Raw genomic sequence first — 16664 nt, 5'->3', positions numbered from 1 at the left:
TCGTTCATTTTAAAATTATTAAAATGAGATAAGTATTTATTCGATTTAAATTGAGGCCATGATGTTAAAACTAATGCTGAACTAACAAATAATAGTAAATCAAATGCTAATGTTACATATGATGTTTGATATAGTCCACTAAAGAGAGAAACTGTTAAATCTAATGGGCAAGATGAAATAGCGGAAATAATTAATACAATTGATAAAATTAATGATAATACAATTAATTTAACCGGATTGTAAACAAATGAAACAGTAGATCTGTTTTCTGAGGAACTTGTTGCTAAAACAACAACTAAAATAATTAAAGCTAATAATAGCATTACTAAAAAGTCACAATGTAAAATAATTAATTAAATTTTTTAAAATAATAATAGAATTAATTTATATTACAAAAAATACATGTGGTGGGAATCGAACCCACGTCAATGATATGGAAGACCACTATATTGCCATTATACGACACATGCCTTGGTAGAATATAAGTGTTAAATAAAATAACTTAAAAAAATTAAATAACCAGATTACCTTTAATTATCTAATAATTATATATTATATAAAAAGGGGTTTAATTAATTATAAAAGGGTTATTATATATTAGTATAATATTACTATTATTTAACTAGTGAAGATCTAGAGCATCTTTAATGTAAGAACAAGTTAAAATAGTGAATACGTATGCTTGGATAACACTTACTGCTAATTCTAGTCCAATTAATGCAACAAATAATGCAAATGGGATTAGAGTTAATGTAGCTACTAATAATGATGAGTTAAATAGTCCAAATAAGAATGATGCTAGAATTTTTAGTAAAATATGTCCAGCTACCATGTTAGCAAATAGACGTACTCCTAATGATACAGCTCTAGCAAAGTATGAAATTAATTCGATTAATACTAGTAATGGTACTAATGCTAATGGTGTACCAGCAGGAACAAAGTAACTGAAGAAGTGGATACCATGTCTGAATAATCCAAGAATAGTAACAGATGAGAAAATCATACAACTGAATCCTAATGAAACAATAGCAGATGTAGTAATAGTAAATCCGTAAGGGATGTTACCATTAACGTTAGCAACTAGGATGAAAATAAATAATCCGTATACAAAAGGTAAGTATGATTCGTATCTTGATCCAATTTGGTCTTTAACCATTGATTGTAGAGTAGTATATAGGCTTTCAAATGTAAGAGACCATGGGCTACTTACTAGACCTTTGTTGTTAGTAGATAGAAAATGTCCACCTAAGATTAAAACAACAATGATGATAGAATATAGTCCTAAGTTAGTTAAACTTAAAACTGTACCATTAAATGGTAGTCTAAACTCCAATAGACTGACAACACCGAATTGCTCTAATGGAGAGTTGATCATAAATAAGTTGTGCATATTTATTAATAAATTATTATAAAATTCAAACTTTAACTTTTACCTTTAATTTTTATTTTTTATTTTTTCTAAAGGTAAATTATTGATTATTTGCTAAATTTTTCGATTATCGTAATTATATAAGATCTGGTAGTTTAATGGTAGAACGTACAGCCGATAACTGTAAGGTATTAGGTTCAATTCCTTTCCGGATCATATCATAAATATTAAATATTATAATCTATAACAAAAAATATATTTAATTATTAATATTAAATATAAATATCACCATATAAATTAACGTTAATGGTAACATCCCTTACGGATTTACTATTACTACATCTGCTATTGTTTCATTAGGATTCAGTTGTATGATTTTCTCATCTGTTACTATTCTTGGATTATTCAGACATGGTATCCACTTCTTCAGTTACTTTGTTCCTGCTGGTACACCATTAGCATTAGTACCATTACTAGTATTAATCGAATTAATTTCATACTTTGCTAGAGCTGTATCATTAGGAGTACGTCTATTTGCTAACATGGTAGCTGGACATATTTTACTAAAAATTCTAGCATCATTCTTATTTGGACTATTTAACTCATCATTATTAGTAGCTACATTAACTCTAATCCCATTTGCATTATTTGTTGCATTAATTGGACTAGAATTAGCAGTAAGTGTTATCCAAGCATACGTATTCACTATTTTAACTTGTTCTTACATTAAAGATGCTCTAGATCTTCACTAGTTAAATAATAGTAATATTATACTAATATATAATAACCCTTTTATAATTAATTAAACCCCTTTTTATATAATATATAATTATTAGATAATTAAAGGTAATCTGGTTATTTAATTTTTTTAAGTTATTTTATTTAACACTTATATTCTACCAAGGCATGTGTCGTATAATGGCAATATAGTGGTCTTCCATATCATTGACGTGGGTTCGATTCCCACCACATGTATTTTTTGTAATATAAATTAATTCTATTATTATTTTAAAAAATTTAATTAATTATTTTACATTGTGACTTTTTAGTAATGCTATTATTAGCTTTAATTATTTTAGTTGTTGTTTTAGCAACAAGTTCCTCAGAAAACAGATCTACTGTTTCATTTGTTTACAATCCGGTTAAATTAATTGTATTATCATTAATTTTATCAATTGTATTAATTATTTCCGCTATTTCATCTTGCCCATTAGATTTAACAGTTTCTCTCTTTAGTGGACTATATCAAACATCATATGTAACATTAGCATTTGCTTTACTATTATTTGTTAGTTCAGCATTAGTTTTAACATCATGGCCTCAATTTAAATCGAATAAATACTTATCTCATTTTAATAATTTTAAAATGAACGATTATAGTCTTATTGTTTTATTTTCTATTATTGGTGGATCATTCTTATTAGCTTCTAATGATTTAATTAGTTTATACTTAGCTCTTGAATTACAATCATTTGGTGTTTATGTTCTTACTACATTATATAGAGACTCAGAATCTGCTACTTCTGGTGGTATGAAATACTTCTTTTTAGGAGCTCTTTCTTCAGCCTTAATTTTATTAGGGTCAGCTATTTTATATACTTATTTAGGATTAACACAATTCGAATCTATTTATATTTTAGCAAGTGTTCCTGCTAATACTATCGATCAAATTGGACTAAATTTTGGTTTATTACTTATTCTTATTGGATTATTATTTAAAGTTGCAGCTGCACCATTCCATTCATATGCTCCAGATGTATATGACGGAGCACCAACTCAAGTAACAATTTGGTTAACAACTATTCCAAAACTAAGTTTATTTGGTTTATTATTAGTTCTACAACCATTAGGTACATTATTAAGTAGTTCAGTAGAATTATTTAATTTAGTTCCATGGACAGATTTATTATTATTATCTACATTATTATCATTTATTGTCGGAAGTGTTATTGGTTTAGGTCAATATAGAATTAAAAGATTACTTGCTTATAGTACTATTGGACATGTCGGATTTATTTTATTAGGTCTAGCAAGTCATAGTACACAATCATTAGAATCAACATTCTTTTACTTAGGTCAATATACATTCACTACTATTAATGTATTCCTTATCTTAATTGCATTTGGTATTGCTATTAATGGTAAAAAATCTAATACTAATTATGATATTCAATTTATTAAAGATTTAACAGGACAATTCCTACATAACCCAGCATTAAGTTTAAGTTTAAGTTTATGTTTATTCTCTATGGCAGGAGTACCTCCACTTTTAGGATAAACATAAACTTAAACTTAAACTTAATGCTGGGTTATGTAGGAATTGTCCTGTTAAATCTTTAATAAATTGAATATCATAATTAGTATTAGATTTTTTACCATTAATAGCAATACCAAATGCAATTAAGATAAGGAATACATTAATAGTAGTGAATGTATATTGACCTAAGTAAAAGAATGTTGATTCTAATGATTGTGTACTATGACTTGCTAGACCTAATAAAATAAATCCGACATGTCCAATAGTACTATAAGCAAGTAATCTTTTAATTCTATATTGACCTAAACCAATAACACTTCCGACAATAAATGATAATAATGTAGATAATAATAATAAATCTGTCCATGGAACTAAATTAAATAATTCTACTGAACTACTTAATAATGTACCTAATGGTTGTAGAACTAATAATAAACCAAATAAACTTAGTTTTGGAATAGTTGTTAACCAAATTGTTACTTGAGTTGGTGCTCCGTCATATACATCTGGAGCATATGAATGGAATGGTGCAGCTGCAACTTTAAATAATAATCCAATAAGAATAAGTAATAAACCAAAATTTAGTCCAATTTGATCGATAGTATTAGTAGGAACACTTGCTAAAATATAAATAGATTCGAATTGTGTTAATCCTAAATAAGTATATAAAATAGCTGACCCTAATAAAATTAAGGCTGAAGAAAGAGCTCCTAAAAAGAAGTATTTCATACCACCAGAAGTAGCAGATTCTGAGTCTCTATATAATGTAGTAAGAACATAAACACCAAATGATTGTAATTCAAGAGCTAAGTATAAACTAATTAAATCATTAGAAGCTAATAAGAATGATCCACCAATAATAGAAAATAAAACAATAAGACTATAATCGTTCATTTTAAAATTATTAAAATGAGATAAGTATTTATTCGATTTAAATTGAGGCCATGATGTTAAAACTAATGCTGAACTAACAAATAATAGTAAATCAAATGCTAATGTTACATATGATGTTTGATATAGTCCACTAAAGAGAGAAACTGTTAAATCTAATGGGCAAGATGAAATAGCGGAAATAATTAATACAATTGATAAAATTAATGATAATACAATTAATTTAACCGGATTGTAAACAAATGAAACAGTAGATCTGTTTTCTGAGGAACTTGTTGCTAAAACAACAACTAAAATAATTAAAGCTAATAATAGCATTACTAAAAAGTCACAATGTAAAATAATTAATTAAATTTTTTAAAATAATAATAGAATTAATTTATATTACAAAAAATACATGTGGTGGGAATCGAACCCACGTCAATGATATGGAAGACCACTATATTGCCATTATACGACACATGCCTTGGTAGAATATAAGTGTTAAATAAAATAACTTAAAAAAATTAAATAACCAGATTACCTTTAATTATCTAATAATTATATATTATATAAAAAGGGGTTTAATTAATTATAAAAGGGTTATTATATATTAGTATAATATTACTATTATTTAACTAGTGAAGATCTAGAGCATCTTTAATGTAAGAACAAGTTAAAATAGTGAATACGTATGCTTGGATAACACTTACTGCTAATTCTAGTCCAATTAATGCAACAAATAATGCAAATGGGATTAGAGTTAATGTAGCTACTAATAATGATGAGTTAAATAGTCCAAATAAGAATGATGCTAGAATTTTTAGTAAAATATGTCCAGCTACCATGTTAGCAAATAGACGTACTCCTAATGATACAGCTCTAGCAAAGTATGAAATTAATTCGATTAATACTAGTAATGGTACTAATGCTAATGGTGTACCAGCAGGAACAAAGTAACTGAAGAAGTGGATACCATGTCTGAATAATCCAAGAATAGTAACAGATGAGAAAATCATACAACTGAATCCTAATGAAACAATAGCAGATGTAGTAATAGTAAATCCGTAAGGGATGTTACCATTAACGTTAGCAACTAGGATGAAAATAAATAATCCGTATACAAAAGGTAAGTATGATTCGTATCTTGATCCAATTTGGTCTTTAACCATTGATTGTAGAGTAGTATATAGGCTTTCAAATGTAAGAGACCATGGGCTACTTACTAGACCTTTGTTGTTAGTAGATAGAAAATGTCCACCTAAGATTAAAACAACAATGATGATAGAATATAGTCCTAAGTTAGTTAAACTTAAAACTGTACCATTAAATGGTAGTCTAAACTCCAATAGACTGACAACACCGAATTGCTCTAATGGAGAGTTGATCATAAATAAGTTGTGCATATTTATTAATAAATTATTATAAAATTCAAACTTTAACTTTTACCTTTAATTTTTATTTTTTATTTTTTCTAAAGGTAAATTATTGATTATTTGCTAAATTTTTCGATTATCGTAATTATATAAGATCTGGTAGTTTAATGGTAGAACGTACAGCCGATAACTGTAAGGTATTAGGTTCAATTCCTTTCCGGATCATATCATAAATATTAAATATTATAATCTATAACAAAAAATATATTTAATTATTAATATTAAATATAAATATCACCATATAAATTATGTATATTGTAGTTTAGTTATTTATACATGTTATTATTTAAATTAAGTCGTCTATACATATTATTATTATTTAATTATAAAATAATGTGAGTTTACTAATATTTTATTACGAGCAGCCGGACTCGAACCGGCACGGTATTATTACCTTGATCACTTAACGATCACCTGGCTACCAATTACAGCATACTCGCATTACCTATAACTAATTATATAAAAAATAAAATTTTATAATACCTTTATTATGGTTATTATAGTTATTATGATTCTGAAGGGGTATTAAATTTATATAAAAGGGTTAATTTAGTTATTAGTATGGCATAATATCGAATGCTAATAAGATACTTGGAATTAACATGATAATAGCAATAGCTAATGGTAACATATTACACCAACAGAATACCATTAATTGGTCATATCTTAATCTAGGTAGAGATGCTCTGAACCATACGAATAGAATACAAGAAATACATGTTTTAAGTCCAAGAATAAATCCTTGAATATTGATCATAGTATCATTTACAAATAATTCGGGCATATTATATCCTCCTAAGAACATATATGCTGTTAGCGCTGACATACCTACAATAGATGAGTATTCTCCTAGGAAGAAGAATACGAATACAAGAGATCCGTGTTCTGTCATAAATCCACTAACAAGTTCAGATTCGGCTTCTACAAGATCAAAAGGTGTTCTGTTAGTTTCTGCTAATACTGAAATAAAGTACATAACAAATAATGGTAATAATGGGAAAATAAACCATACAGCTTGTTGTGTTTCGATCATTCTAGTGTAATTTAATGTACCACATAAGAATAATACTGCTAGTAAACATGAACTGAATACTAATTCGTAACTAATTAACTGAGCTGTAGATCTTAATGATCCAATGAATGCATATTTAGAGTTAGCACTCCATCCAGCTAATAATACACCATAAATACCTAAAGCACCAATTGCTAATGTAAAGTATAATCCTAATGGATAATCTCCAATAACTAATCCGGTACCAAAAGGCATAACTCCCCATCCTAATAAACTAGTTAATAAAACAATAATAGGAGCAAGGAAGAATAATGTTTTAGCTGAGTGTGATGGAATAACATTTTCTTTAACTACTAATTTAAGGGCATCGGCGAACGGCTGTAGAACACCATAGTATCCTACTCTATTTGGACCAACTCTTCTTTGCATGCTACCCATAACTTTTCTTTCTAAAATAGTCATAAAAGCAACAGCTAGAAGAACAGGAACTAATACAATAAGAATTTCAACAAGGTTTAATAATGTAAACATTTTATAAAAATAACTTAATATAAACTACATAAAATATATAAATTTATTATATATTTTAGTAAAAACGTCTAAGATTAACTATAATTATATATAATATAAAAGTTAAATTAGACTATAAGGTACACACTGTAAAGTGTTTTCAATTTGATAAAATCAACTAAGAATATAATTGTGTATATATTCCTATTTTGGAAGGGGTTTAATAATTTTAATAATAGGTAAATCTAGAATTGGCTATCTAACCAGCTTAAATACTTATCTAGTGATACCGCCTGAATTTGGATAGGCATAAATGCGTGGTAAGCTCCACAAATTTCACTACATTGTCCATAGTAAGTACCTTCTCTCTGGATTAATACCGAAGTTTGATTTAAACGCAAATTTTATAAATTATTTGATAATTTAAATGGACTATTTCTTAAAATAGCCTCTGAAATATAAAAAATATTTGCTAATTAGATAAATGATTATATTTTTACTTTTTTAAAGTAATAATCATATTATTAGTAACGTATTAGCATTTTAGTAAATTTTTAACCGGCCGTTTATTAACCGGGTGTTGCATCGATTTTTAATCCTAGAGATGGAACAGCAAAGTCATGGATAACGTCATTAGCTGTAACAATAAATCTGATATGAGTATCAACAGGTACTACAACTGGTGCGTCAACATCAAGTAGTCTTAATTGACCTAATTCTAAATCAGATTCAGGTACCATGTAACTATCGAATTCCAGGGATTCTCCTTCTTCATTCAAGTAATCAGAGTACTCGTAAGACCAGTACCACTGAGCACCGTTAACCTTGATTGTCATAGATGGTGAAATTACCTCCTAATATTTTCAAAACTTTTAGAGTTAAAATATTGAAAAAAGGACTATATTTTAATATTAATAAAATATTCAATATGCTATAGTCTCTGAAAATATTTTTAATACAGCTGATACGTAATTATTTAGGTTATCACTATTATACTAGTACTAAATAACTTAAAAACGATCTTAGCTTCGTAAAATGTGTTTCACTTTATAAATTTGTAATACTGTAAAAATAGGAAGGGGTATTATAAATTTAATATAAAAGTGGGACTCGGTATTAATCATACTGTGTCAATACTTGGTGTCTAAACTTGTAGGCAAACTCAGGCAAAATATAAGGCTTAACTAAAGCATAAAATTTAGGTAATTGCTTAGCTGGAACATAAAGAACAGGTTTTCCATCAAATCTTTGAACATTCACAGTTAATTCAAAAACATAGTGAAGCATAGCAGCTAATTTATATACATCATTAAAACTAAAATTATTAGTGTGAAGATAGAAACCGCTTGGAGAGAAATTTCCATCATCCATGCACCATACTGCCAGAACATTAGGGTTTAAGTAAAATAGAAGATCTGTAGGAATTCTTTTTACGGGATTTGGATTAATACCATCGAAGTAAAATAAATTGTACAGATTACTAAAAAATGGGTAACTACGTGAGTGAATTTGAAGATAGTAACTTCTAATTCCTTTACGTAAACTACAACCTAATGTTGGTAATTTTAGGCAAAGTGGACCTAAAATTGAAAAAATATGCATAATATAGAAAAAACGCTTAGATGTCTGTGTGAAAACAAAGTATGCATTCTTAGAAGTATATGATTTAGTTAGTGAACCATCTCCCAAGATGTGACCAATAATTTGATCACGCATAGTTTCAGTTAGTACAGTAATATCTCTAGCATATTGACTTAATTTGATTCCATTAGAATTCCCCATAACACCATATGGTACAATAGCGGTACAAGGTGTAGTGATATTTTTAATGAAAATCGGTTTAGCTCTTTCAATAGCTATTGAAAATGATTGAACAGTAGATTTAAATAAAACGATTGATTTAGACATAATAGTGTTAAAAATCGTTCTAGTAATAGAATCCATAAGATATAGTAATTTGAAGCTAGGGAATGCGATAGCAATTAAGATAAATGCAGGTGTAATTGTCCAAACTAACTCGATAAGAGTACCGTGGTTAAAGTGTTTGTAAACAATTTGTGATTTTGATTCACTGAAGTTAATCATTGTAACTCCCATGATCCAGAAAACTCCTACACCAATAACAACTAGGTAGAAGAAAATGGTATCATGTAATTCGGTAATTCCTTCAAATGTAGGACTTGCTCCATCTTGGAAAGATAATTTCCATGGTTCAGGGGCATCATTATACACGGGAACTAACCAGTTTAAAAGAAAATTCATAATCTTTTAAATACAAATCACACTTATAATCAATTAAAAATAAAATTTAAAAATAATATAAGTGCCCTAATAATAGGATCAATCATATAATGCTTTTATAGCAATCTGAAATAATTACTAATTTAATAGTAAAAAATCACATTATAATAATGATGGGCATTGTTAAATAATAAGACGAAAGAGATTCGAACTCTTGTATCACACGTGTAAAGTGCACGCTAAACCACTCAGCTACCGTCTTAATAAAGTAGAAAAAATTATTTGTTACCTATAATATTGAAATAAAATAAATTAATGTAGGAACGACTTGTTTATATAAAATTAAAAATTAATAATAATATTGAAGGGGTTTAATTAATTTTAATGATACCACGGCAGGTTCCCCTACCGTGACCAGTTTCGACTTCAAGCATCTTGATGATCACAACTCTACAAACTGATTATCCTTAATAAAATAAGACTTTTTTAAAATCTTAAATTATTTGAGGTTTTTATTTATATTCATTATAAATCATCTTAACGCTTGTGACGAGCGGTTTATGCCCAGGCTAGAGTTCGTTTCACCGTTCCGATCCTGATAAACGATTACTCGGGATTCCTATTTCATATATGCGAATTGCAGCATATAATTCATACTCATTAATATTTGATCATTAGCTCTTTTTTCCTATTAAAAAATATAAATTTGCTATGATATTGTTATTAATTTTGTGGCACGTCTATAGCCTATCTCATAAGGGTCATGATGATTAGTCATACTCCTTTAAAATTAGATGTTAATCTAATCATTGTTTATGTATAAATTAAACATAAGGATTGCGTTCGTTAGCGGACTTAACCAAACACTATTAAGCACGAACTGACGACAACCATGCAACACCTGTAAATAGATAAAAATCTAAATATACAAGAGATAGTAAGGTTATACGCGGGTTATCGAATTAAATAACATGCTTCACCCCGTGTACTAGCCTGCGGTTAAAACTTTTGATTTTCATTCTTGGGAATGTACTGTTCAGGCGGTCTGTTTAATGTGCTAACTAAATATATAGCGGAAAAATTGCTACATATGAACAGACATCGTTTACGGCATGGACTATCAGAGGTCTCTAATCTCTTTTGCTACCCATGCTTTCGATCCTCAACGTCAATCTTTAATTGTTTTGTGCTTTCGCTTTTAGTAGTCTTTTGAGTCTCAACGGATTTTACCCCTACTCCCAACGTGCTCAAAACACCCATTAGATTCTAGTTTCAATAAGTTTCCTAAATATAAGAAATATTAAAACCGTCTGCGATCCCTTTACGCCTATTTATTATGCTTGATACTCGCCCTTCTGGTATTACCGCTGATGCTGGCACCAGAATTGTCAAGGACTACTCAGATATAGATTCTCATTATGAATATATCCTACTACGTATACGATGATTATACGTAATCTAATTAGCTGGTTCACTTTTTCAAGCATTGACCAATTTTACCGACTGCTGCATGCTAAATATAACATGATGGGTTTATTACCCACTGTGGCCATACATCCTTTCAGACTGACTACTAATCATAGCCTTGGTAAGCAGTTACCCTACCAACTAGCTACTTAGAATATAACAGAACCTAAACCAAGTACAACCCTTTCAAAGAATCCTATAAAAATAAAATTCCCCTTATCATCCATTTAAGACGGGTCTAGGTGTCCTAATTATACCATTACTCACCTTCACGCCACTAGAATAATTTATATATTATCCTCGTACGACTCGCATGTCTAGCTATTAGATAGTATTCAAGCTGAGCCAAGCTTAAACTCATACAAATAAATGATATTGTTATTAATTTTGTGGCACGTCTATAGCCTATCTCATAAGGGTCATGATGATTAGTCATACTCCTTTAAAATTAGATGTTAATCTAATCATTGTTTATGTATAAATTAAACATAAGGATTGCGTTCGTTAGCGGACTTAACCAAACACTATTAAGCACGAACTGACGACAACCATGCAACACCTGTAAATAGATAAAAATCTAAATATACAAGAGATAGTAAGGTTATACGCGGGTTATCGAATTAAATAACATGCTTCACCCCGTGTACTAGCCTGCGGTTAAAACTTTTGATTTTCATTCTTGGGAATGTACTGTTCAGGCGGTCTGTTTAATGTGCTAACTAAATATATAGCGGAAAAATTGCTACATATGAACAGACATCGTTTACGGCATGGACTATCAGAGGTCTCTAATCTCTTTTGCTACCCATGCTTTCGATCCTCAACGTCAATCTTTAATTGTTTTGTGCTTTCGCTTTTAGTAGTCTTTTGAGTCTCAACGGATTTTACCCCTACTCCCAACGTGCTCAAAACACCCATTAGATTCTAGTTTCAATAAGTTTCCTAAATATAAGAAATATTAAAACCGTCTGCGATCCCTTTACGCCTATTTATTATGCTTGATACTCGCCCTTCTGGTATTACCGCTGATGCTGGCACCAGAATTGTCAAGGACTACTCAGATATAGATTCTCATTATGAATATATCCTACTACGTATACGATGATTATACGTAATCTAATTAGCTGGTTCACTTTTTCAAGCATTGACCAATTTTACCGACTGCTGCATGCTAAATATAACATGATGGGTTTATTACCCACTGTGGCCATACATCCTTTCAGACTGACTACTAATCATAGCCTTGGTAAGCAGTTACCCTACCAACTAGCTACTTAGAATATAACAGAACCTAAACCAAGTACAACCCTTTCAAAGAATCCTATAAAAATAAAATTCCCCTTATCATCCATTTAAGACGGGTCTAGGTGTCCTAATTATACCATTACTCACCTTCACGCCACTAGAATAATTTATATATTATCCTCGTACGACTCGCATGTCTAGCTATTAGATAGTATTCAAGCTGAGCCAAGCTTAAACTCATACAAATAACTCAATTATTAATATCCTTAATAATCTTCTTAAGTAAATAAATTACTCTTCAATATTACCTATATTTTTTGATAATTTATATTATTTCATAAATATACACTTTTTTACTAATTTTTTTATTACTTAATTATATAATGTATGGATGACCATTAAAAAAAATATGTAATTATTGGTTTAATTTTATAATTTATAATTATAATTCAGGGAGGGGTATTAAAAGTTTTAAAGGGTTATAAATATTATTTGTTACTTCCTAGATCAGCTAATGTGTTTTCTAACACACCAATCGCAGGCACGATGAATAAGAACCATCCGAAATAAAAGGCTGTACTTGCAGCTCCTACTCCGATGTATGGGTCTTCAGGGTGTTCTCCCCCGATGAATCCCAAGATAAGTAGGTTAGCTACAAATAACCAGAAAGCAATTCTCATGAATGGTCTAAACTGAGCACCTCTAACTCTAGAAGTATCTAAAATAGGCATTGCCAATAAGATTAGCAGAGAACCAAACATTGCTAGCACTCCTAACAATTTGTTCGGGATAGATCTTAGAATAGCATAGAATGGTAATAGGTCAAAATATTAAACTTTAAATAAGTTTATAAAGGACTAAATTTTATTATAGTCTCTGAAATTGATAAATTTGCTGATACTGCTCTATAGTTTTGATTCTTACATATTATTAGTACAAAACATTTAACAGTTCTAGCATATATTTTAGTTTTAGAATGGCACATAAATTTTTTATTACGTTAGATTTACCATTCAGGTACAATTGATGCTGGTGTACTCATAGGGTTAGCTGGGATGTAGTTGTCAGGGTGCTGTAAATCAAAATAATTATTTATTTTGATTTAGGACTTTGTTTTGTTCCTGTCTTTGAATTCCTGCACTAATTGATAAAAATAATCATGGCAAGGGTGTTTTTGTAAGTGCTCTTTATTAACTTTCATTAGTGCAAGTTTCTTGATCATTTCTAGATCCGATGATTTAGAAGTTAATAATGGATATTTGTCAAAATAATTAATTAGCACCAACAGGCTATTTTAGTCTGTAATTACATAATTATAAGTATCACTTGAAATGTCATGGTAGATAGTACCTACTTTGAACACATCGACAATATTTTGAAGAATATTTCTATCTTTTTGACCAATACTTAAGGTTAAAGTACTGATATTTCTAATAGATAGGTATCCTTCAGCATCAAAAAATCCTGATAACCAAGCTGTGTTAGAAGACAATAAATTATTTGTAATAGGATTTGGAAGATTAAAGTGTGAGAATAAAGTGATTAATTGATCATGTTTAGAACTTAAAAGTAGTTTACCGTTTAGATTTTGAACCAAGGGTAATAATACTCTTTTAGCTGAAGATCTCCAACGCCAGGCTCTTTTACCTGTACGTTTACCAAGATTTCCACCGATTTTGTTTCTAATATATTCTAAAGTAGATAAATCATGTTCACCAAGGGTGATCTCACCTGATGGTGTTCCATTACTATATACACCTAAATAACCATCACCATCAATTAAACCAGCTAGCCAAAAATAAAATTGACTACTATCAGGATATGGATCTTTAGAAATTAAAGAAGTACTTTTAAGTAAAGTCTCTGAGGAATTGGGAATTCCATATGGTTTAGTAAAAACTAAGAGTAGTAATACTAGTTCCATAATTTTAGTAAAATTGATATCAATAACATTATTGTTATTTAGGCCGATAAAACCTAGTTTATTAGGTGCGTAGAATACAAATAGTGAGAATACTAAGAAGAATAGAAAAATAGTCACTAAGTCTTTGAACGTGAAGTATGGGTGCATTGCTAATCTGTCACTGTTAGCACTTACACCTGTTGGGTTTGATGAACCGTGTGTATGTAATGCCATCATATGCATAATTGCTAATGCGGCTAATACAAATGGTAATAAGTAGTGAAGACTGAAGAATCTATTTAGAGTAGCATTATTAACACTAAAGCCTCCCCCATTGTCTTGCAAGTTATAATATAATGCAAGAATAGAATATCTCATTCATTTTAAATGAAAACATGTATATTCTTTGAAATTTATAATAAATTTGCTAGTTATAATTTTATATAGATTATTACATCTTAATGTACTATATAATTCATAATTTATTTCTAGCATATAATAGTTTATAATTCGTTCCGGGAGGGGTATAAGGTATTATAAGGTTATAAAAATTAGTCAATAGGTGGGAAATTTAAACTTCCATAACGACTACTATCCCTTAGAGCAATCAGCCATCTTTTGTAAGATTCGGCTTTGTCTCCAATAAGAGGGTGAACGTCCGAGAATGAAAAGAAATTAATAACAGCCTGAATATCTGTAATTGATGAAACCATAAGTAATTGTCTTTCTTGCCAATTACCGATTTCCGGAATAATAGTTAAATTACGTGAAGAACCTAATCTTAATAGAATAGCTTCCAATAAACCTTGTTGAGTTCTTTGTTTAATGGAGAAATTTGCTGATTTCATGTTTTCTGTGTAACTGAAACTACCATCTGCCATAATAAACCCAACAATCCAACTATCAAAGAATGAAATAGCTAAATAGTTTGAAGGAACAATTTCATTAAGAAATAAGTATTGAGAAATAGGAGGATTTTCTGGTAAATCATCGTAATTTTTGATACCATTTTCAATAACATATAATAGTCTGTTATATTGATGACGTCTTGTAGAAGTTAAAAAAGTAATCTGATGGTAAACAAATAGAGGAACAATAGTATTAATTAAATCAGTTAAATTAACAGTGTACAAAGCAGTATCATTTCTTGAAGCTCTTTGAACATGTTTAACTTTACCAACACCTAAAACTTCTCTGAAATAGTTTAAAGTTGACATATCAACAATACCTACCTCGATAGCTAAATAACACTCTACATAACCACGTCTTTGGATAGTAGCAATATAACCATCACCATCTACAAATCCAGCAAATAATGCTAAGAATTTTGGTGAAATACTTAATAATTCTTTAACTCTAGAATCTACTAATTTTCTTTTAAGTCTGTGAGTTCCAATTAAGGAAAATAAAAGAATAGTAAAACTAAATAAGTCAAAGTAAATAAAATTTGAAACGAATTCTACTAATGGGCTTCCTAGCCAAGGGATCGCACTAAGTAAGTTAGTAATTACTGTAGCACCCCATAGAGACATCTGCCCATAAGGAAGAACATACAATTTCCCTTCTACCAATATTTTAAGTTATTATTAGTAGTAGTTGTACCCAGTCAGTAAATCATGCTATTAACATAAATAAACGTCATTCTGGGCCTTGAACATATATATATAATATGCGGAAACTCGACTGTACATTAAGCGTCATTTCAGACACCTACTAGTGACCCAGTCTGTAGCGATTTTACACAAAACCGACGGTCTGGATAAATAACTTTTATCTTTAACCGTATTCACTAGTATCGCCAAATCGTAAATATATGTAAACGATTCAATACTTTGTAAGTATTAATAGTTTTTAGTTATACACTCTAATTTTCTTGTGTAAGTTGCTTAGAGGGGTTTTGAAATTTATATAATAAAAACTATGACTATGCCAAAAACAGCTAACAATGTAAATAATCCTTAACTAACCACTGTTTCTTAACAACACCATTTGCTTTAAGAGCTCTTCTGATAGTTTTATCATCGCAACCAATATGATTAGCAGCAACAAGAATGTTACTCATAAAGATAGCTTTTGAGAAAGATGTATCAGAAATATCAGTAATTAAAAGAGGTCTTTCATTTGAAATAGATTTTTGTTTATGTTCTTCAGACATAGGCCCTAAGCAGCTTGTCTTACTTTTTCTCTTGTTTCATCAGATAAATTTTTACCTCTGTTTAATGAACCAATTTGTTCTCTTCTCTCATTAGAATAATTATCACGCATTTTTTGTTTTGTTTCTTCTGTGTGATGATATCCGTATGTATTTTGAGATAATGTTGCAATATTATATTCCGGTTTAAATAATTCTAAAA

At 29.4% G+C, this 16664-nt stretch overlaps 1 protein-coding gene, 5 non-coding genes and 1 pseudogene across 7 annotated transcripts; 3 read left to right on the top strand and 4 right to left on the bottom strand.

Annotated features, from left to right (window-relative positions):
* Positions 1-399: 399 nt before the first annotated feature.
* J056_004949 lies at positions 400-470 on the bottom strand. The gene has a single exon. It is a non-coding gene; the product is annotated as a tRNA-Gly (tRNA).
* A 1043-nt stretch (positions 471-1513) lies between these two features.
* J056_004946 lies at positions 1514-1585 on the top strand. Its single transcript has one exon. It is a non-coding gene; the product is annotated as a tRNA-Ile (tRNA).
* Positions 1586-2273: 688 nt separating this feature from the next.
* Positions 2274-2344, top strand: J056_004947. Its single transcript has one exon. It is a non-coding gene; the product is annotated as a tRNA-Gly (tRNA).
* A 2567-nt stretch (positions 2345-4911) lies between these two features.
* Positions 4912-4982, bottom strand: J056_004942. The gene has a single exon. It is a non-coding gene; the product is annotated as a tRNA-Gly (tRNA).
* Positions 4983-6025: 1043 nt separating this feature from the next.
* Positions 6026-6097, top strand: J056_004948. Its single transcript has one exon. It is a non-coding gene; the product is annotated as a tRNA-Ile (tRNA).
* Positions 6098-6288: 191 nt separating this feature from the next.
* On the bottom strand, positions 6289-6372 carry J056_004931 (annotated as a pseudogene). Its single transcript has one exon. The product of its transcript is annotated as a tRNA-OTHER (tRNA).
* A 1651-nt stretch (positions 6373-8023) lies between these two features.
* Positions 8024-14544, bottom strand: J056_002808 (Cytochrome c oxidase subunit 2; the record flags this gene model as incomplete). Its single annotated transcript, XM_009272073.1, has 2 exons — positions 8024-8278; positions 14506-14544. The coding sequence occupies 2 exons, from the start codon at positions 14542-14544 to the stop codon at positions 8024-8026; spliced, it is 294 nt and encodes a 97-aa protein (XP_009270348.1).
* Between the last annotated feature and the right edge of the window lie 2120 nt (positions 14545-16664).

Source organism: Wallemia ichthyophaga (assembly GCF_000400465.1).
Source record: "Wallemia ichthyophaga EXF-994 unplaced genomic scaffold scaffold27, whole genome shotgun sequence".
In the NCBI taxonomy this organism is placed as follows: Eukaryota; Fungi; Basidiomycota; class Wallemiomycetes; order Wallemiales; family Wallemiaceae; genus Wallemia; species Wallemia ichthyophaga.
The sequence above is the reverse complement of the archived record's forward strand: the minus strand, read 5'-3'. Positions and strand labels throughout refer to the sequence as shown.